The 23393-nt window shown below is 37.6% G+C and overlaps 1 protein-coding gene across 40 annotated transcripts in view; it reads right to left on the bottom strand.

Annotated features, from left to right (window-relative positions):
- Positions 1-23393, bottom strand: part of RBFOX1 (RNA binding fox-1 homolog 1) — a 1112502-nt gene that overhangs the window by 23271 nt on the left and 1065838 nt on the right. For 36 of the 40 annotated variants that reach the window (XM_086854476.1, XM_086854474.1, XM_086854473.1 and 33 more), the window contains 2 exons: positions 14931-14970; positions 6652-6716 (listed from right to left, as the gene is read on the bottom strand). In XM_086854476.1, the coding sequence (XP_086710602.1) occupies positions 6652-6716; positions 14931-14970 (105 nt within the window). The remainder of the gene's footprint in view (positions 1-6651; positions 6717-14930; positions 14971-23393) is intronic. The other 4 variants (XM_086854479.1, XM_086854481.1, XM_086854484.1 and 1 more) reach the window with 1 other exon arrangement.

The following is a 23393-nucleotide window of genomic DNA, read 5'->3' as shown; positions in this document are numbered from 1 at the left end:
CACAACACTGAAAAATTTTGAGGTCGCGCTTTCTTCCAATAGCCTCTAAGAGCAAAGAAGTTTTTATGCTCTAGTAATGAGATAATTCCTACTTTAAAAATGTTAACCAGTCCATTCCCACCCTCCTTTTAGAGAAATGTATGAAAATGCATCAAATTAATATATTCATAATCACAGTTATTTACTATGAGCTTTTACATCAGAATAAGGAACTCCCAAGTTAAAAGTTATGCTACATCAGCAGACGTAGGCTGGATGAATTAAACAAAACCAAGAGAGGATACTGAAGCTGAGATGTAAATGTCAGAATAAGTTCACTGATTTTTTTATTATTTTTTTTTTTGGAACATGATGAGTATTTAACAGCTCTCCCTATGTTCAAGAAGAAATTGGCAGCCAAAGTACTGAGCATCCAAAGCTTTGAGCACATCAGGAAGGCAGGTATGGAAATCTGGGCTTTAGTCTACCTCTACCTTCTCTCCCAATTTTTTCTTCATGATTCCCTGCATGGATGTCAAAGATTTCACAGTAATAGCCAAGCCCTTCCTCATCTAGGGTATTCCTAAAATATCCCTTGATACTGCAGTGAATGAGAATGGAGATTAAAGGTAAGAGAAGTAGAAGGAGAGTATGAATGAAACCAGCTCTGGCATGACAGAAGTTTAATGATTGGTGTTTCTCATCATTCTGGGCAGTAGCACTAAGTTTTCACTACCATATCCCCTGAGTTTTGAACTGGTGGAGGAGTTTTAGCAGTTCCCTGGATGTTACATGAACAGTCAAACTACACACAGGTGAATCAAGTACCAGTAAACAGGTTAATTCCCCCCAGCAGAGGAATGTACTGAAACATCAAAGCAGCTTCCTAGCACTGCTAGAGGATTATGGTTCTACAAAAAGGAATTGTTTGCAATGTTTTCCTACATTAATGTAACTCACTGAGTCTCCCCCAAAATGTCATATCTGCAATATTTTAAAATGAACCATGCTTCAATTACTGGGAAGTACTCTATGCAACATATTTTCATTTCAGGAAATTCCTGTCAAAATGTACTCCACTGAAGTCCCTGCTCATGGAATTTTGAAAACTTTGATTTTTTTTTTTCCTATAACATTTTCTTTATTCATATTCATCCACTTTTACTTTCTAACTCTTCACTGAAAGGTACAGTTATAGTTATACTATGAGTCATATACTCCAGTCATCTCCAAAACTCTGAATGAACTGGGTTGAAAATGGATTATGAAATAATTACATGGTGCCAGTGATCCTCTGGTTTGCCAGAGATCACACAGACATGAAGTTCTAACGGGTAGATGGCCAAACCCACTACCTCCCTGTAACAGCCAAGGCAATAATCTGATTTTATTTGCAGTAACAGGGAATAAAGAAGCTTTAGCTACCATCCAGGATTGTCCAGGAAAAAAACCAAACAACTAGACCAGTAAAGCATCACCACATCAAACCTAAACATTTGCAGAAGTGTTAAAAATACTGTCTGTTGCTGTTAGAAAAGCTAAACACAACCTCTGTACCTGGTCAAGGTGCTAACTGAACCTTTTCATTGTCAAAATTTGAGTAGCCTACAATATGAGCTGTACAATTCCTCCTTATGGATCATCCACCCAACCCTCCCATTTAAAATTCCACTGGCATGGCAAAACACACAAATGTTTGAAGGCTCTGGCTGGAAGTTGAAAAGTTACCATATATTCTAATTTTTTTCCTCTCCCAACCTGATTCTTTCAGAAACTAAAACTGTGTAGAAAATCTTTTTCTCCTAAATCTCAGAAAGTACAATCATGAAATGAATGAGGTACTAGATTTTAGAATATTTATGCTTCTATAAAATTATTTAATGGAAAATTAAATTCTGTCTCAAGATGCTATTATATTTTATATGCAATCAAAACCTTAATTTTTAGTGTATCTCTCTAGTAATCTTCAATAAGGGAAAATAATTTGAATAAAAATATAGCGGTTTTCATTGTTTAATCATAAAATAGAAGATTATATAGTCCACAATATAATAAACCCCCCCTCAGCTGTAGAATCTCACATTTTATATTTTGTGGTTTTTTACTCTTCATTCTAAATTTTCATTCTTTAACGAGCATGTTTACTATTAAATCAAATCTGTACCTATTCTATTTTAGGATAACCTGAACACAAATATCAAGTATTACCCTCAACTACTTGCCCAAAGGGAACTGAAAAATATGTGAAACCATTTCTGTAGACACTACTGCTTTGAAAAAACTGAATGCTCCACATAGACATGTCAAAAATGTAAACTACTAGAATATCAGGATTTTATCTGGAGTAAGATTTCAGATCTGGAAGATACATAATTTCCATATGACAAAACCCTCTCTCTCAAATTTCATAAAACCCTAGTATAACCACAGAACATGTAACACAAATTGATAGTGGGAGGAAAAAAACCAAAACATATTTTTTACTGCAAAGTGTTATGTGCAAAGTATTTTGGAATATGCCTTATTACTGAAAAAAAAAAGAAAAAAAAAGAGGAAAAAAAAAAAAAAGTCAGCTTCCAGTGATGAGAGATTTAATCCAGACAACAAAGAGGTCAGTGGGAATGTCCCCATAGCCTGGAGTGAGTTTGAATTTGGCACTGTGTTATAGCAGGGATGGTGCTCAGAGCAGCAGCCCGCTGCCGGGGGGTGTGCGATGGATGGGAACGTGTGTGTATATATGGATACAGCACATCCATGTATAAACACACCTGGGCCTGCACGGGGACAGCAAGCAGCACAGGGGGGTGACTCTGCCTCTCAGACAGGGCTGCCTTCCTCCTGCCAGGGCTCTGCTCACTGCACTCCCGGGCACACTTGCACAAATATTGCTGACAACGTTAATATGCGCGGAAGGAACGCTGTTCTTACTCCGATCGAAGATGCAATAATCAAATCATAAAACACAAAACCAATAGCCAATCAACGTGAATAAGTCTGCCCATAGGCTTAATTCAAGCAAGCCATTCACTGAGCTATGTGATGGATCTGTCAAATCCAGTACAGCATTACAGACATACCAGCAACACCAAGTGAACATGCAATGACAAAATGACAATACGCCCCACTGCCATGCTCCGACTCCTTCTACCTCAGGAATACAAAACTGGATGTCCTTGCTAGTGCCTCTTTCTTCAGACTTGGACAGAAATCTAACAACTATTTTTTATTTATTTATTTTTTTAATATTGCGTGAAAGATGAATAAGAGCTGTACAGACATTTTATTGACATCTGATTTAGTGTCTTTTGTGCATCCCTACAATTACTTTTTCCAAATATGCTCAGTTTAGAGAGTTTGCCAGGAAAGTTCCAGACTGATGAAGAATATATATGTAGACCAATAGGTCCCCTTTTAAGACTTACACTAATTGGAAAACTTATCAGAAATATTTTAAATCTTGGCAAGTTAAACATATTTTTTTTTTGATCCACTTTTGCAAAGACCTTCAAATCTGTACATCCAATTTAATGTATGCTAGATCCCACAATATAAAAATTGAATTCTGAATTTGTATCCAGTGATTGTGTTGCTTCATAAATAAAACAAAACGTACTTGTTTGTTTTTGGTTTATGATCCTAAGAAATGACTGGAGAGATCTGCCAGGCCTACCCCTGTTGTGAAATTTGGTTTAGGAGCACAAGATCTGTGTTGACAAATACTTTGGGCTTGCATTGATTGATTTAATGGTATTTCCTTGCCACCTGAGTCTCCCCTGTAAATCTGTTCCTCGCCTATTTCCAGCAATATTTCCAACTGTGACAAACAAGGATACCATTGCATTTCTTCAAATAGAGCCCTCTGACAGTGATCATTATCAATTGACTTGGTCTATTGATTCTGGAGTCCCAAATCTTTCTGTTAACCTTTATTTTTAATTTACCAAAACACATCTCCAATCTAAAGATTTCCTCTTTCCATCTCCTGACTTAAGAAGCCTTTCAAATATGGAACATCGCCATTCATAGTGGATATGAGTGGTGACCAAAAAAATAAAGCTTTGCTTATTTTTTTAAGTTAGTGTGAAGTAGAATTTCCATGATGCGTCACTGCTTTAAGTGGGTGGTACTCAATTTCTTTGGGCATCATTTTTTTTATACAGACAGTAAATGCAGATCCTGTGTAATTAAATTAAATAGGGGCTCATATGAACACTAAGTAAGTGTATAAGGAGATATGGAATTTTCAGTGTCATGAGAGGAGAGCAGATGATAATTACATTGAGAAGAGCAGATACAAGCAGTTGTACTGAACTATATTTCAGCACTTTCCTATAAATAATTTCACAAAGGTAGCTAAATTAAATTAATTTTAAAATGAACAAAAAGTTAAATTAAACAAACTGTTGTTGTGAGTAATCAGAGGTATCCATGTTTGCACATAGTTTCCCACATGCAAAGAAATGTTTGAGCAGATTGTTATTTGTTTTGTTCTCGATGCTAGTTTTGGGATTTTCTTGTAAAGAAATTCAGTTATGAGATTTGCAATTAAGACAAGAAGCCATACTCATTTGGGGGAAGCAGATCGAAGATGAGGGTTAAACACATTTAAAAAGAGAAGCTAAATTAAAAAAAAAAAATCCAAAAGATATAAAATTCATTTAAGATATCTAAAATTATGCAAGCAAAGACAAGTTATTGCAGTTCTAATTATACACAAAGTGTATCTGAAAATTAGACAATTTTTAAAAAAAATAATTAAGGATTGTAACAACTGCATTACTACTGATGCCATCTCCAGCTTTCTTTACAGTATTTAAGAGCACTATCTTCCTAAACAAATCCTTTACCTTTTTGGCAGCATAACTCTCTGATGTTGACTCTCTGCCCATAGCAGAACATGTGACCAACTGATATTTTATCTCAGAGCCTTTGATCTGGTTTATGAGAAGGTACATCAATTCATAATTAAAGCATTTAAAAGTCAGCTTGGTAATGTTCAGTTTCTCTGTGTAATGCATAGGTTTAATTAATAGAAATAAACAGCCTATGAAGTGATCCAGGGACACCTGAGGGATAGCTGGCAAAACCTGGCTGGCCACAGGAGGTTATTTATAATTTTGTCCTTTTGGTTTAGTAGGCTTTTAGAAGCAGGAGTTGTTTTGCGTTACAGAAAAGCTCACATTAAAACTCTAGAGCTGCGACATGCTAACAAACCTTTGTGGAAATGAAATGAAACTACTGAGTAGCAGTTCACCTGAGCAGGTTCCCCTAAGTAGAAATAGTACATTGCCAACAAAGGGCACACAGCACACATCTAGTTGATAGTACTGACCCAAAATCAATAAAAAGTAGCTTGCTTACCTGTCTGACACAGCATGCCTCAGCCATACATGCAAATTACTTTATTCACATAACTTTAAAAAATATGTCTTCATTACCCAGAATAAGCACTTGAAAGGCAAATATGCATGCATAGCATTGTAACATTCATACCATGGGACTTGGTTCTAAAAATACAGAATCCATGAACAGCGCTTCAGTCTAAGAAATTGTGCACTAGAATTTCTTAATCTCTTGATTTCTTTAAGAAACAGAAGCATTTGTGACACTGCCTAATTTAACATTTAAAGGAAATTTTCAGTATGTATTTAAGGCTTAAGAAATTATTTCCATGATTCCAAGGGAAAATTTTATCAGGTATTGAGAAACGTGACCTTACTTCTCCCTGCCATCATGAAGTAAATTAAATGTGTGTCTCTGCCACCATAGACACCCTCCCTTTACAAGGGAACACTCCTCAAGGACTTGAAAAACATTAAAGAGAATAGATTCTAAGGGTATAGTTTATCAAGAAAACATAGGATAATCCTCCTTCTCATTACAAAACCATGTTCACACACTGTCAAGACTTAATTTTATGCAATTTGATAAAATCCTGTTCCTACTGAAGTCAACAGCAATTTAGACATTGACTTCTATGGGATTCCAACATCCATCTTTCAAGAAGAGACACTAACATATACTACAGTGCTCTAAGTGGATAGAAGTTAAGTGTTTGAATGTGCAGATTTTAATGATCTTCTATTCCTTATAATGTTTCCACCAAATGTGGTTTACATTTTGAGGATTAAAATACAGAGCAAAAGCAAAATAACTTTTCTTTTTTTATTTTTTTTTATGTGTTGAAAAAAACCCAAATGCCTGGGAAGAAAGCAATTGTGAAAAAATACTGTTTTGCATTGGATAGTTCAAGCTTAGATACAGTTCAGTCTCAATTTCCACTGAATAAAACAATGTCAGTGAGAATTGAGGGCACTCAATAGGTTCAAGGTTCTAAATCAACTGAAATAATGCTCCTAAGACAAATAATGATCCTTAGTAGCAGACCATCATGAATCTGTACATTTATTTATCTGCATTGTACAAGGGTCACAGATGTTAACTGGATGATCTACAGCTTGGGAATGTGCACATTTCATGCCTGATTCTCAATTAAGGCCTAAAGTCTCTCAATTTATGGCTATTCATGGATTATAATAAAACAGCCTGCTTTAGATATCACAATTATCTGCAGAGCAACAAGACAGTTATGAGACTTCAACAAGGCAAATTTATAGAATCATCTTCAACTTCCACTGGTCAAATATTTCTGAGCAGGAAAGGAGTTCTTACCTGTCACTGTAGGCAGCTGCAGTGGCAGTGGCAGGCTGGGCATACCGGTAGGCAGCATAACCACCCTGAAACACAAACTCACGCTCTAACTGCATTGCCATGGCACCTTAAATCACATTTTGCAACATTCAACAACAACTGAAAGAGTACAGTCATGCTGCAGTTCAGTTAAATGCAATAGGAAATACTGCAGGAAAACGTTAAGGAAAATATTTTGGTGAATCGTTAAGTAAAATCGAGCAGCACAAACTTTTTAAGATTTGTCCCAGAGGTCAGGAGAAAGCAATGGACTGTATTGATCAGTGTAAGCTTTTTACAAGACAATACTGGATTTTTCTCCAAGTTTTCAAGCAGCAGTTGTTTGTATGAACAAAGTGTATGTCTATTCACAAAGCAGTGCTAAACTTAAACTCGGCTAATAATCAATTCCTTTTTTTTGTACAAAATATGATTTATCATGCCTGGTTGATTAAACCTATGAATTTGTGCACTCAATTAACACTTAATGTTACATAGGTTTCCAAATTATACATAAAATTATAATGAAGAAGCAAAATTCTCTTCTTCCATGAATTAACTTTCAGTTGTATGTAACAGTAATTCCAGCTGTTCAATTAAGCAAACAGGACAAACAAACACACATTGGAAAGGAATTGAGTGCAGTGATGCATTGATTATCAAACTGTGAAAACAGCAGAGCTTCCTGTTCAATGGACCACGGTGTTATATCAACCATTTCCAAATGATCTCAGCATGCCAATTAACATCCCCAGCCCAGGCCCGCTGATAACACAAACACGATTTACGTCCCAATTAGAATCCTCCCCCCCGCGCCCTCTGGGACAGGGGCTGCTCCCCACCTACCCCCTCCCTAACAAAGAGCTCAATAAGACAGCATCAGCTCACTCAGCTTTGAGCAAAATTCACTCTTTTGCTGAAGTGTTCGCTTTAATGGGTTGGTTCTTTTCTTTCTGGTTTTTTTTTGGAAGGCTGCATTCACCCCAGATATTGTGCTGAAGCAGGAAGGACAGCCTTTACTGTAACAGCAGAATATTCTTTACTGCAGTAACTTTTGTGGGTTTTCTATTTTGATTTTGAATAATAAAAATTCACTCTTTTCTGAAAAACAATCTGAACTACTTCTACAAGCTCTTTCCCCTTCTACCACTTTGCTTGGCAGAAGGGCTTTCACCCCTAACACATGGAAACTTTTGTGGCTTTGAAGATTTGAAGCAGGTTGGGTTTGGAAATCAATCATTCAGCAATGACACATCACCCTAAGAATAAACACAAGATTTACATACACTGACAGCTCATTAGAAACTGCAGGCTTTGAATTGTCAGATTATTTGAAGAATATTCTTTCTGATATTTTTTCCAAGCGCTCACAGGGAGTGCAGGACATGTCCCTCCCTGCCCTGGGGTCAGGCAGGAACGAGCATCTCCTAAAGCCCCATGTGCCCCCTCCTGTGCTCCTCTGCACTCACAGGGACAGTGAGACAAAACACCTTCTCATTTTGGATCATTTCACTCTCGTAAAGCAGCAGAAGGCCAGCAGTGCCAGAAATGCAGAGCAGGCACACGCTGCTGCAGATATGTGCAGGCCTCTGGACAGCAAAAAATGGCACCAGCTCCAGACTGAGCCACGGCTGAGGAGAGAAATGCAAACTGCACACTTGGGCTGGCCTCTGTCACAGTCAGAGAGGTGAGAGATGATATAAATTTATCTGTTCTCCCCTCCTGGTTTTGGAGGGCTAAATATTGGAATTGTCTGCCCTGGGAGGTGGTGCAGTCGCCATCCCTGGATGTCTTTAGAAAAGGCCTGGATGTGGCACTCAGTGCCATGGTTTAGTTGAGGTGTAAGGGCTGGGTTGGACTCCATGATCTTGAAGGTTTCTTCCAACCCAGTGATTTTTTGAAATATCACCTCTTTTGCCTGCCTTTTTTTTCTTTTTTTTTTTTTATCCCCTCAGTGTTGATATGAGGAAGATACTGAGCTTGTTTTCATGATCCAGTCCTGACACATCTGAATTCTGACATGGTTCTGTTCACCAGAACTCCTTTCCTTGTCCTGCTGTCCACTCCTAAAACTCCTGATTTAAAAGTGAGAGCCACTCCAAGTCAATCCAGCTCTACACATACGGAATCCAGCTCCTACCACGACATGGGAATGACACCAGGCCACCATGAGCAGCTCTGAAAGGGAGGAAAATGAGTCAGGCTGTTCCCACAGCAGCACAGCTGAAACCTGGTGGGCTCTGTGAGGATTGGTTTTCTTTCCTTCATTCAACTACCAGCAAAAATTGGACAGTGTGTGATGAGAGACCCTTTCTTGCTCCCTAGACAAAAGACCTACATTCCTTCTATGCTTCCATTTTGATTTGCTTTCAAAGAATTTCTGCTGAACAATGAAGCTCAACTCTGAACTTTATTAAGATGTTTTGGATTCACCAATCAGTCCGACATCTATGAGAGCCCTGGCAAGAATGAGTATAAAGCAATACAAATAAAAAGAGATTGAAGGCACTGAATTTGCCTGAATTCTCAGGAGAACTTAAAAAGCAGGATGTATTTGGGTATCATGGAAAACCTAATTTCCTACCATCCCATGTCATGAATTCATTATTTTAAAATAAACTATCATAAATTACGCATTAAAATATCCTTAAACAAATTATTTTTATGGGGTTTCTGTTCTGCAATTTTGGTGTTGTACCAAGTTTTCTCATTGTTTTATTTCAATTACTTCAGATGATTTTGGATTATTGCAGGAAGAAAATACTTGGAGATACACTTTGCACTGGAAATAGGGGTGGGATTGCAGTTCAAACCCCTGAACTCAACTTCTGTAACAAGTTCCACTTTTCATTTTTTCTCTAATTTTGAACTTGGCTGATACCTTAGGTGAACAACACACCAGTAATCTTCACTACATCTCCTGAGTAACATTATGTAATTATCCTCATGCCTTAGACTATATTGCAAAATAAAATCCTTAGAACAAAATTGTGCAATAATTACATTAAAAAAATAACAATTTTTTATGTATTAGAAATGTTTTAGGAATTATTTTTTTTTACCCTTATATTTATATTCAGGCAGAAAGTACCTGACTTTGATGCTTTGGATTATTATTTTGAAAATAATAAATTCAGATACTATAACAAAAAAAGTCTACTGCCTTAACCGTGCTCCCGTATTTACTACTTCCAGAACAATGATAAAACAGGCAGCTTAAGTAGTTTTAAAAATTATCAACAGTATCACTATCTGTGACTTTGTGACTGAATCTGGGAAATAAAATGCAGCTGGTGGGCTATTTCTGCCACTTGCACCCACAGGATCCATTTTGCATGTATTTATTTGAGTATGATTTGACATGAGTCTGCATCCAGCATGGTGAGCCTCTGCCATCAGTGGGTGTCGTACCTGAGGTCATTTATTGCCATACAGAGGCTCTATAAAGAAACAGAAATGGAATGATTTGAATGAGGAAGGAAGGATGGAAAGAAAGATGTAAGGAAGGAATTTAGGAAAATTCCCTAGAGCAATTAATTAGAATTTTCCTCTTGATGTTTTATACATCTCTGGCTCAGGCAAACAGAGAAAGAGCAGAGATCTGCCAGAGATTAGTGATTTTTACAGAGAAATCTTAATCAATTTTAGAAAGAAATCACACACATTTTGAGTAAGATATGATAAAATGGAAATGAATGGGAAATTAAATACAACTGAATTTTTAAAATAAAGTGTGTATATTTGCAATGAGGCTAATTTCCACAAAAATCTTACCCAGGCTTCTGCCTCTAGAGAGTACAAAACCATGTGTACATATGTGCACCTCCTCAAAAAACAGCCAAATCATTTTTTTCTCATGATCTCAGATGTAATGAAACACAAAGTGATTTTAAAATGAGTATTTTTTGGGTGTTTTTTTTCCCATTATCTACATATTTAATATTTCATATAAATGTTGAGTTAATTTTCCTCAATTTATACTTCCTATACTTCCTTTCACTCAAGGATCTCAGAGTATTTTGTGAACATAAATTAATCAAGCTTACAAACCTTCCCTAGTATTGAGAATTAGACCTGCCTTATTAACTACAAATAGAAGAACGGTATTAAAAATTACATGAATTACACCCACAGCTGCAGAATATAGAAAGTGTCAGTTCATTTTCCTCCACTCACATGCTACTAAGATTTAAACAGTGTTTCTTCTGCCCACTGAGTTAAACTTTGAGTGGGAGAATTAAAAATAAACAAACAATCCACCTCTAATTTGTGCTGGCTCAAACTGTGGACCTGGCCTGTGTGCAGGGTTTGGGGTATTTCTGAATTGTGTTCCCAGAGGTTGCCTCAGAAAAGCTCTTGGTAAAATATCCAGGCACCACCTGCACTAATTCCAGCCAAATACAATCACCAGCATTAATCTGGTACATTTTTGAATGTCCTGTTAACACCACAAATAAAGATGAGATCAAAAGACATTTCATCCCTACCTATCTGAACTTTTAAAAGGGTATCATGGAGTGCTCCAGCACACAGCAGTGGAAAGAACAACCCACTGCTCCCTGGGGACCCTTCTGCCCTTGGCAAAGTCATTTCTCCTCTTCTTGCTCTGTTTCTGTGAGTCACAGGGAATGGGAACACCCTTCCATTGGCAAAACACAAAAAAATCCTTGGTTCTCCAAAGAAAACCTTCAGTGCTACCTGCAAAACCTTGCTTGTCACATCAGAGCAGTGCCTTTCAGGGGACCTGGTGGATTCAAAGGACTTCCACCTGGGGTCAGGGGAACATTGATTAGATAATTACCTCTGCTTTTCCTTTGGGAAACAAACAAATCCTCCATCCCCAGCTCCATCCTGGCTTTGAGCTAAAGGGGATGGCAATAGCTACTAGGAAATACTCTCGTTCCATACCACTGACCATAAAAATCTGCCTTATTCTTGCCCAGCAGCTAAAAAAAATAAAAAAAAATAAAAAAATAAAAATTAAATAAAACTAAAACCTATACATGTATATTTTACCATGGATTCTCTCCAGCTGCAGCATCACAGGTCCAGAACCCTGGGAGGTTTAGAAAACCTTGCTGTGAGCAGTAAAACTGACTAATGGCCATGGTTAAAGCATTACCCAGGGGCACCTGGAGCTGCTGGTGTCAGGGTGTGGAAGGTTCTCATTTTCTGAGCCTTCCCACATTTTAGGTGTGGATTGATGACTGACATACTCTGAAAACATTCTTTATGACAATGGTAATAAAAAAAGGAACAGATTTAAGATAAAGCAGAGCTATTATTCTAACTGCATATTTCTGAGACTGTTACTATTTTTTGCTTCATTTTGTGGAGTGTATTTTCTTATTTTCACAGGTGTCAATCTTCATCTAAGAACTTCTATATTTGCTGGCAGGCAACTTTAATTCTCTTTTAATGACTTTTTCTCTTAGTGAATCAATACTTAATTTTAAAAGGTCTTCCTTACTTCCTAATAATCTCCTTTATTTTTCCTACTCAAAGGCACATTTAAAAGCAAATTCAATAGCTCAGCTATTTCAGAAGGATTATTACATTCCATATAGAATTATATGAAATATATATTATATTACATCTAGAATCATGGCTGTTGATTTTTCACTTTCGACTGTACTTTCCACCTATTTTTATAGTCCTAATCTCTTCTATTCCACTGGTTAGTATTGAACAACTCTGGATATTTGTTGTTCTTGGTTCACCCAGCAGTTTTTACCCAGCCAGTGTCTTTTTGTGTATCCCCTTCCTCCCTTCCCCTAAATCTGTGGTTTCTCTCACCAAAGGCTCTGCTGATCCCAATTTATGCAAAGAATAGCAGAGTCCATCTGTCATTTCTCAGTGTCATCAGAGCAGGATGAAACCCACTCTCCTGTACCCATTAATGCATATTTTTGATCTGACTTCACTATTGTGTGCCTCTTGTTCTGCTTTCTGTGCTATTTCTAAGGCTCCTTTCCCTCCAATCTACCATTAAACCCTACATTGTTTAAATGTTTTCTCTCCTTTTTTTTCACACTGCATTTGTCATTTCACAAAGCTTCAGCTTTGCACTTAAAATGAAAAGCTGAGTGGAACTATGTCATAAAGAATTGGGATTTAATAAATAACTTGGTCTGCTGCAAACTGCTGCACTAAGAACTAATACACTGTGAATTTTAAGTTTTATTTGATTTATACCAGTTCTTCCTATCTTTCTCTCCCTCCCTTGCAAATGCTTTATATGCAAGAAGACACAAATGTGAAGAAAAGCTATTTATAAAATAAAAAGATTTGTATATTATAAAGAAACTAAATTTCCAGAAGAGTGTTTTAATTCTGTCATCTGCTATAAAGATAAACATTCTGTAGCATTAGGAGACCTAAGATATGCAATCAGAAATACGAGGGTGCAACTGAGTGAAAACCAGTGTGGTTACTCCATTTCCTAATGCACATAACTACTGCAGACAACAAAACCAAGACTATCCTAGAAATTAGTAATTTATTCAGTATCTTCCTCATTGAAACCACCCTCCATTTAGAAACAAAATATTAAGGTCTGTGAGAGGGTGTGAGGCCACATAAAAATACTATTGTCAATCACCAATGAGATATTCCTGGCTTTCTGCAGCAGTGGGCTCCAAACCCAAAACCTGCTCCAGTGACTTCCAGTTCCCACCTGTCCTCTCACCCCCAGCCTCCTGAGAAAGATGTTTTGCTGCCCTGCAGATTTCTGGGTTGGTAAACTGAGCAAAATCAATGTCAAACTCTTCTGATGGTTTGAAGGAATGTGAAAATTGGAAACCACACTTGAAGAAATGAAATTCCACACTGTAACACGTGTCCTGTACAGCTCAAAAATTGGGCAGCAGCATCTTTGGGTGAGATCAGAGACGCTTATTTGGCTTGAGCAATCCTTTAGCCAGCAGGTGATTCCTGTGTCGTAAACCATATCTTACTGATAGCATCACTGAGTATATAAGTACGTAGGGGGAAGACTTTAAAACTTGTTAATTTATTTTAAATATGTTTTTAAGCTGCACAAATGAATTTTCAGATAAGGATCAGCCTTTCCACCTCCATCAGAAAAAAAAAAATCTACTTCATCCATAAATTCAAACTGTTTTCCTTCTTTATATAAAACTTATTAACAAAAATCTGTTCCCTTGGGAATAGTTGTAGAAGATTTCTGATAACAAACACAAGGGATGTTTCCTAGCTTTGCCTATTTAATTTTTAATATTCATACAAATTTCAACTCATCCGTCTCATTTTATCTCAACTGAAACAGAAGAGGTAGGTTACAGAAAGTTGTCTGGTATCTGTAACTTAGAACCAGATTGCCTTATTAAAAGAATAACGAAAGTAAATATTTCTTACTACCAGTGAAATATTTTACATCTACACATTAGGTATAAGAAATTTAGAAGACTGAAATTTGCCTCAACCCCCTGAAACCTCTTGCATACTCACACACATGGAGCCTCTCTGCACACATTCAAGATAAAAAAGTTGGCAAGAAAAAATAATGTAGGAAAACTTGAAAAAACAGAAAAAAAAAAAGTAAAAATATTATTTAAGATTAAACTGGTGAACAGTTAGGTGCATAGATAATGATGGATCCAGGACTGTGAATCCTTCCTAAGAAATTATCCACTTGTATTGTGAGCAGTCTCTACCCATCTTCTTTAAACTGAAATTAGTGGATTTTAGAAGTGCAATTTTTGGAAGTCCTCTCAGATTACAGACATTGCCATATCTCAAACTTACTCTGCCATTAAACTCCACTACCACCATGGCACCTACGTACCCCCAGTGTTGGCTGGACTTGGGAAACCTAGACCTCTCCATGAAGTATTTTCATAATTCAAGTAATAATAATATTCAGCTTGCCTTGATTTTTTTTCATTTTTTTTTTTTTTTAAAAAGAGCTAGTGGGGGTTTGCAAAAGAATGTTTCTGCTTTGCTTTATTTTTCTTTTAACTTCAATTACAAAGGGAGACGCCCCTCCACACACGCACACACATTTTTCACATCTTTTTGCATTCATTCAGCATTTGATTGAAGAGTTAATTCAGCTCCACTGAACAATGATAGATGTAATGAACAGAAAGGTCTTCCAATGTGAGAGATATTCTTCTCAATTCTTTCTGACAGGCAAGGGATGGTAAATAGACAAAACAGAGTCAAGCTAGGCAGCAAACTTGTAAAAAGAATGACTCCGGTAATGTACAAGGACAGCATGCACATCAATGAATACTTACATAAATGTCTGCACCATAAAATCCATCCTGGTATACAACACTGCAAGGATGCACACACAAAGAAAAACATCCATATTAGTGCATTTCCACATGCAAATGCCACCAACCCCTGCACAGCTGAGGTTAGTCTCTCACAAGAACAGAGGGGAGGGGGAAGGAAGGCACTCTTCACATTGGTTAAGGAGGTTGGTAGTAATTATCAGAAGTAAACCTGTACCAAATACAACATCTTATCGAGTATGCCAAATGCTTAGTCAAAGGAAGGCAAAGCATGGGCAGGATTGGAAAAGACTTTTGATAAAGTTTAGGGGCTTCTTTCTTCCCCTGTTTTTAGTTTTAAGAAACCACATACTGACGGCATTTTTTGGGGGTTTTTTTCCCCTATAAAAATTTTCAGTGGGCCAATCCAACAGCCAGTTTCAATATCTTCAAAAATAGCTAAATCTTGAAGCGCTGCTTTCTTGTCCTGCAATTATGCTGACCCTCTAATATAAAGGGTTACTTCTCATTACTCAGATGGCAAACAAAACACAGCCTAAGTTGCAATGGTGAGAGGAGTGGGTGAAATAATTACACTGGTGGTGTTCTACCCACTGGGTCAAATCTCAATATTCAGTCTACACACAGCTCCTGCATTGCTGGCTTGATGTACCAAAAGGGACAGCTGGCCTATTGAGAATTTCAGGGTGCTATTCCTATGAAAAAAAAATAAAATATCAACTTTGCCTACTTGAGCATTTTACGGCTTTGGCAAACACACCAGTGGTTCTGTGCTCCCCTGTTTCGGTTGGTTGGATACACTACTACTTCTCTCAAAAAAATCTGGTAACGCTGCTGTTACCAGTTCACCCAGAGATGGTCTCATTTCAGCTAAGATCAATCATCAGTGTAAACAGTGAAAGATTCTAAACCCTTCAGGATAAATGACACAGTTTGACAAAGACAGCTTAAATGATTACACTAAATAAAACTGGAACTGCACAACAGTGGCCTAACAATTACACCCATTAGGTCATTCCTGCAATTTTACATCCATTTGGCAGTTCTGCAACTTGAAACGTGTATTTCCAATATTAGAACCAACCCAAGCGATTTCAAGAGCTAAATATAAGAGCTAATAAAACAATAGGGTTTTTTCAACAATATATTTAATTTAGGAATACTACTGTCTAGGAATAATAGTTATTACTAAGTTGCTAGCCTAAGCCATTTTTCAATTCCAACAAGATTTTTCATGCCAGAAATAAAACTGATCTATGGAGGTCAATGACCAAACCCCACAGAGCTGAGCTGGTGTGTGTCTAAGTCAGAATCACTTGTGAAAATCATAAATATGCACACATGCACACAGCAACATGGGTAATACCACACTGATGAGAAAAGCTTGCTATGGAATAATAACGGGTGAAAACTCAGCTCCACTTAAATCAGAGTGTCTGCTATTTGTTTCTGACCCTTCTGTAAAGGGTCAGACCTTTACTCATATATTTATCTATTTATTATGTCTGCAGAGCAAAATTTGCAAAAGCTGACATTGACAGCTTTCTACTTACACTGCAGTGTACCTTCATTTTGGTTTTGGTTTGGATACTCTGATTATTTTAAACGCTCCATGTTTTTCTTTACCTGTTTGCACATAAGAAATAAAGCATTCCACACGACTGTGAGGTCGGAGCACACAATCATGGACAGCATGGAAGGACTTGGATGAGATGACACACAAAGAAGACTGAGTTTACCAGAGATGAGGGCCCCACAGCCCCAACCCTCAGGTCCTCACATCCCTGTGCCACTCCTGCTGGAGATGGGGGAGAGTTGAGGAAGGTGGTTTAGGTCCTACCTCTGATTATAATCATCTAACTGCACTTCAATGGGAAATTAAAATCATTTTTCAAGTCAAGTCTGTTTTGCCCATGATGGCAACTGGCACGAAATGTCCCTGTCTTTATCTCAACCCAAGAGTTTTTGCATCCTCCTTTCTCCCCCTGCTCCCCTGAGAGGGGGAAGGAGAGCACAGCTGGCTGAGGCTCTGGCAGCCAGCCGAGGCCAGCCCATCACTGTACCTTCAACCATCCCACTCTCAACTGCTATTAAACATTGCTGCTCAGAAAATAATGCTTTTGAGTGAGCATGTGTCAGAAAGGGAAGCTTTTTTCTTCCTCCTCTTGGTGATCTGTGGATACACAGCAAAGATGAATAGGGGCTGGTAAATTTTTCATTCCTAAGTGCAGCAGGTTGTAATCTTGGACAGGTTCATTCATCCACCCCAGCCTTCCTTCCAGTCACGTACAGACAGAAACTTATTTTGAGTTCTAAATGAAGCCACTTCATATACACTATGCTGAAAAATGTACCCATCACTAAAATGAGACATATATGCATAACTCCATCATTAGACATGGCCAATATTAAGATGAAGTGACAGAATCAGGCAAATGGGTATAACAGTCCCAAGCAGGACTTGCACTACAAAAAAAAAATAAAAATCAGCTGATTTTATCTTATTTCTTCCCTATGATCTTGTATTATGACAGTGATATTAAATAAAAACCCTTCTGCTTCTCCTGAAGTTTAAGGAAAAGTAATTCTTCACTCTTCCATAGATTTTTCAGAGGATGTTTCCTCTATTCAGAGTCCTTGTCATTTGTTGATTCCTGATTTCATCTTACCAGTACAGTCAAATGCACCCTTCAGCAGAAGTACAAAGTGCAAACCACCAAGAAATAAGTTTTTCTTTCCTTCAGGATATAAATTTCCAAGGGTCTGTTTTCTTTTTGCTAATTTAGTTCAATTTTCTTGGTTTATCACTCTTTTTTCTCTCTCTGAGGCACTATGAAGAAAACAAAGTGGATGTCTTGAGGCTGGGGAGAGACTGAAGGCATCACACAGGGACCCATCTTCCAACAGCTCCTTTTACACCTTATATTGAAAAAAATTATCTCGCTGGACAGGTAGGTCTTGTGCTCCTTGTAAAACCACACAGGATTTCCAAGTAGCCACATTACTGAAATCTGAATTACTTCACCCAAGGAATGGATATGTTAATGCACTTCCTAGAGGCATTAAAAATAACAATTTTTTTCAGTTGTATTTTATTATTTTATTGTGCTAAGGAAAACTCAGAGATGTGAGAAATCTTGATTTGATAAGAAAATGTGCATCTAAATAATATCATATGTGGCAATCATTTCCTGAAATTTTTATCTAAATAGGAAACTCTCTCCACATCAAGTATTATACCTCTGAATTTCATGTGTTTAGCTCCTTTATTTTGGTCTCTGTGTCTTATAATCATTTTTTGTAACTATATTAACACAAACTCTTTACTAGTTTAGATTCCACCTTTATAATATCTTGGAAGAACTACATCTGTCTTCATTACCATTTTTCTGTCCTCATCTTTCCAAAGGATTGAGCTGAATAATCTATCAATGACATGAAAAGACAATCCTTGATTGCACAGACCTTAGCTGAGAACGTTCCCAGCAGCTGAGCATCCACAGCTCCCAGGCACACACGTCCTGCCCAGGGCAGCACACCCAGCCTCAGCCTCATCCACAGAGGGGCATTCACGGCAACAGATGGGCATCACATCCCTGATTCTGATGCCTGTAGTTTTAGCTTTTATATTTTTCAGATCCTGTAGTGCATTAGTGTGGAACTCTGAATTCCATGCAGTGTTAGCAAGCTCTCTTCACGTTTTGGTCAGACAAAACAATCCTTCCAAGCCTGAGAACACAGGTCACCATCACAGGCCCCCAGAGGTATAACCAAAAGTGAATCAGAAGCAAACTGGGGGAATGTCACTTCATTACCTGAACCTGTAATTGGACAATTAACCTCTGATGTGCAAATGGACCAAACAGATCTGTCTGAAAATCTCCTGACCCTCATCCATGTTGGGTGCAGCCTCTGTGAGGTTTTGCACTGCCCAAAGAGTATCTGTTAGAGGCCTTTAATAAATACCTCCTTTATTCCATTCCCAGCATCAATTCCCTTCCTTGGCACAGCAATGCTCACCATTACCTCTCCAGCACAAGTACAAGAAAGCAGCTGAGGAACAACAATTCTGTTTTCTGATTGCTGGGAGGGTCACCCTCACTGTCCTGCACTGCCAGCTCTTGGTCTGGAAATCACCTTTAATGGGAACCCTTTATCTAAGACCTTCATGAGGCAAATGATAGAAGAGATGCAGCTACAGACTTATTTAAACCAAAGACAGAATTAAAGCAACACTTTTCCACACTCTAATAACAGAGTTTTAAGTGCTGTAAACATAGAACTGAAACTCTTTAAGAGGCAGTTTCAACTTTTTAGAATGTTCTCTAATTCCAGTTTCAACAGTTTGTGCTATGGACAAGTTACATTATCTGCTTTGTAATATTGACTGAGAGCATTGCTGCAGAAAACAAAGCTGGCAGACATAAATCAATATATGCTGGCAAAAACCATTTTTTGTTCCAACAATTGCACTTTACACAGAGTCCAAAGTAACAGGAAGTTTACATGAGCCCAAGAAAATTTAGTGGGAAAAACTCAACCAGAGAAGATGTAGTAGCTCATACTAATCTTAAATTTAGAATTCAGAATAAGGGTTGGAAAATAAAGCTGTATTTTCATTTGGAATCAGTTAGCAAGTAGCACTTGAGAATGTTTACTTTAACAAGAGGAGCAGTTTCTGAATGGTCTCTGATATTTCTCCTCCACACTCCCCGCAAATTCGTGATTCTATTTAGGGTTGGGTTTGGGGTTTTTTTAAACTGTTCTTTTCAAAGAGAAAAAAGCATATTGCTCTCCCCTGCTTTCCCAGGAAAGACAGCAGAGGAGGAGATACAGACTGAAAGCTAATTCTCTGTTAGCTTCATCAGAACTGAAAGCAGCAGAGAGGAAATGTGAAGACAAAGTCATCACACACTAAACTTGTGAAGAATTTGAAGCAAAGGATGCTGAAACAGAAAGGCTTCTCATTAGTATCGCTACTCCTGCTGTCTACTACTGCTCTACTACCAGATATACTGTGACACTGGGTTTTCTTGAGAACAGATTAAAGATCTCTTGTTTCCCTCTCCTGCTGCACCATTTTGAGGTTAAGCTCCCCATGCAGTGCAGACTTCCAAACTCTAAATTTCAGCAATCAGTATTCTCCCACAAACCAAACTTCACTCCCCCTTTCCATGTCAGGGGGTTTATGATATTATACATTAATTGTATCTAGTTATAAGTTAACTGAAATTCTCATATTTCATCAGAGATGATGCCACAGATGCTAAAAGTGAAATACTTTCCATGAGATAATAAACAAGATGGTATCTCAAGGAATTGTGAAATGTCTCTCTCAGAAGTGGAGGATCCATTAATTCCTGGGGTAGCACCACATATCTCATGAACAGTAATTCCATTTTTAAATGACACATTTTAAAGCACATGTGCTGTTCTTTGGTTTATAAGAAAATAATGGCCTTAAATATGGTTATACCCAGCAATTTCCCTGGGACTTAGCAAAGCCTGCCTGCTGCTCCCCAGTAAGTGGGAGGCACAGCAGAAGATACCTTTCAATAGGAACCACCATAACTCACCCTGCCTTATGACCACAGGATCTAGAGGGAGATCAAGATCTAAGGTTAATGAAATAAAAGAAGGTAATTGCAATCTTCAGCTTTATACTTCGCAACTACATGTAAGTTCTTTCTTGAAAGGAAATATTTTTCTAACTAAAGACTAGTGGTTTTTAATAAATTTAAATTTATTTTTATAGTATATAAAATATACTATATTTAAATATATAGTAAATATATAGTAAATATAAACTATATAAGTAATTATATAGCAAATTTATAGAAAATGTGTCCTTTTGTTTTTTCCTTAATGACTGAAAATACTTAAGTATGAAACTGTTTGCTTGGCTGATAGGCTGGGCTCCTTCCTTGACTGTTAAATAAGAAATTGCTACTAAATTAATTCCAAAAGAGCAATCAAAACTAACTCCATTTTTCTTAACAACAAATGATATTCCAAGTTGTTTTCTTCCTTCTCTAAACTGATTCATTCTCTGTGATCTCTTTATTATAATTTTCTCAGTAATTTTATTGAGTTCTATTCACGTTGTGACCAAAAACAACATTCTCATAATTAATTTCCATTAATTAAGGATTTTTTTTCTGATGGAAATTCCTTATTTCTTCTTTATGGGTCACAGGATAGAATAGGTGAGCAGAGAAGAAAGAATCACACAGAAATTCTTTGTTACACACTTGTATCAGTGAAGATACCAACATGAGATGTAATATGCCAGGCCAAAGAAATTATGGGAAAATAAAGCTTTATTACCCCAGCTATGGATCAGTGCAACAGAGATATGTATAACTTCTGTACTGACCCATGAATTACAAAATGGGAAATTCAGAAAGCAGGGCCTTACTTTAAAGCACAGGTGAATGGAGAAAATTAAATATCTGAACTAAGACCTACAGGATTTAAGACAGAGCTTAGTAATTGAAAACTTTTGCAGTGTCAAATTATGTTTTGTGGCAAGGTGAGCCCGAGATTAGCAAGGGTTCCTCTCAGACAGCTGGAAGCCATCAGAGCAAGGAATGATGGCACCTGTGACCAGTGCAATGCACAGAGCCAGATGTGGCAGGAGCAGGAAGGGAATGAGCTTCAGCCAGCCTGTCAAACCACCCTGCAGAGGAGTGAGAGTGCTGAGCTGCCCTCCTGGAAACCAGGAGCTGGAGCACTGCTGGACCTGATGGCAAACCCTCTGCACTGACTGGCAACAGGAGTTCTCTGTGCTTACACATCTAACTTACTGCTGAAGTGGGTGGCAATCAGCAGTACAATTACATGAGCTACACTTGGAAATGGAGCTCTTGCTGCTGAGTCAGTGCACTAATTATAATAATGTGTATACCACACACATATACACAGAGCACCCACATGTGGCCTCTTAAATTAAGGCTGATTTAAGTTTCTTGCTAGTCAGAAAGTATTTGTTCATTTTGGAAATACTAACCAAAAAGTGCTGTCCAATTCAAGAACTATCACATACATCTGGTACTCATTTTTGTATATACCTTTATGACTTTGTATTTAACCAAGGTGTGATGCTAATGACATCATGAAACTGAGTGGCCCACCTTGTTATCTCACTACATATTGCACTCTAGATTCAAATTCAAGAATTTGTTTTCAAACAAGGTAGAGATGGAGACTCCACTTTCTTTGGATGCAGTATCTATTTGGTATCTGAGGAATTCTGATTGAAATATAAATGCAGGGCATTCTGAACTTGTTTCCATCTTTGCCATGTACAAATGCCTGGACTGACTCTAACTGGGAGTATGACAACAGAAGGATAAATTTGGTGGGACCCCATCAGAAAAGTGTCTTCCTCCAGTAGTGGTAATACTGTTTTGCTTAATAAACTACAGAAAACACTCAAATCAATGGAATACACTTTTAAAAAATTTACCTGTAAAATTTACAATTTTACAAAATAACCCTGATTCTGTGGCATCAATTTTACATTAGTTTTTAGAAAATCTTATTTCTTTAAGATAATAACTGCCCAGTGGGATGGAATAGTCAAACTGCCAATATAAATATATCCCTGAAAAGTCAGCCCAAAGGCTGACCAATGAGATTAGCAAATTTGTCTGAAAAATGATGCTCCTTTTGGCTTTATGGAAGCAAGATTTACTGAGAAACTGTGGGAACCGTGCAGGGCACCCACCACCTACTGGAATGGAGCTGGGGACAGGGGTTGTGCTGGCAGCTCCTGCACAGGGGGACATCCCCAGTGGGAGCCAAGGAGCTGAACAGGATTTCAGTGAGGGCAGGGAGACAGAGAGGGAGAAAAATAGAGAGAAAGAGAGAGAAAGAGAGAAAAAGAGAGATCACCTTCTCTCACTTCCCATGCCAACCCTTCCTGACCCCTTCCCAGAAAGATCCAGCAGCTCTACAGAGAGGCAATGGCAAATCAAGTTTTTTACTACAAAATAATACTCTGGCCTAGGATCTGCTAAGTTTCCTAATTTTACAGATTTCCCAGTTTTTTAACAGCTGAAAATCTTTTGCTAATGTTATTAAGGGCTTTTAGTATTACCTGTCACACACAAAGACTTTCTGTGTCAGGCTTTGCAGATCTACAGGAGAAACTGTTTATCCTTTCTTTCCCCCAAAAAATATAGATAAACCCCAAACAATCTTCTGAAATAAAGAAGATTATAGAGTTTCTATAAATTATTACTATGAATCCCTCTACTTTGTTCATTAGGTTACTACTTGGTTTTAGTAAATACTGACAGCGAAATCTTGAGGCATTATTACACAAAACCCACGGTCCTGAGAGGAGCACCCCAGATTTCTACCATAGCAAAGATGGCAACTAGGAAAACTAAGCAAGCTGCAATAAATATATATATATATATATATATATATATTAAAAAAAAAAAATACTGCACTAAG

This window comes from Cyanistes caeruleus, chromosome 17, assembly GCF_971803275.1.
Source record: "Cyanistes caeruleus chromosome 17, bCyaCae1.hap1.1, whole genome shotgun sequence".
Taxonomy (NCBI): domain Eukaryota; kingdom Metazoa; phylum Chordata; class Aves; order Passeriformes; family Paridae; genus Cyanistes; species Cyanistes caeruleus.
Note: the sequence above shows the minus strand (reverse complement) of the source record. Positions and strands in the feature narration are given on the sequence as shown.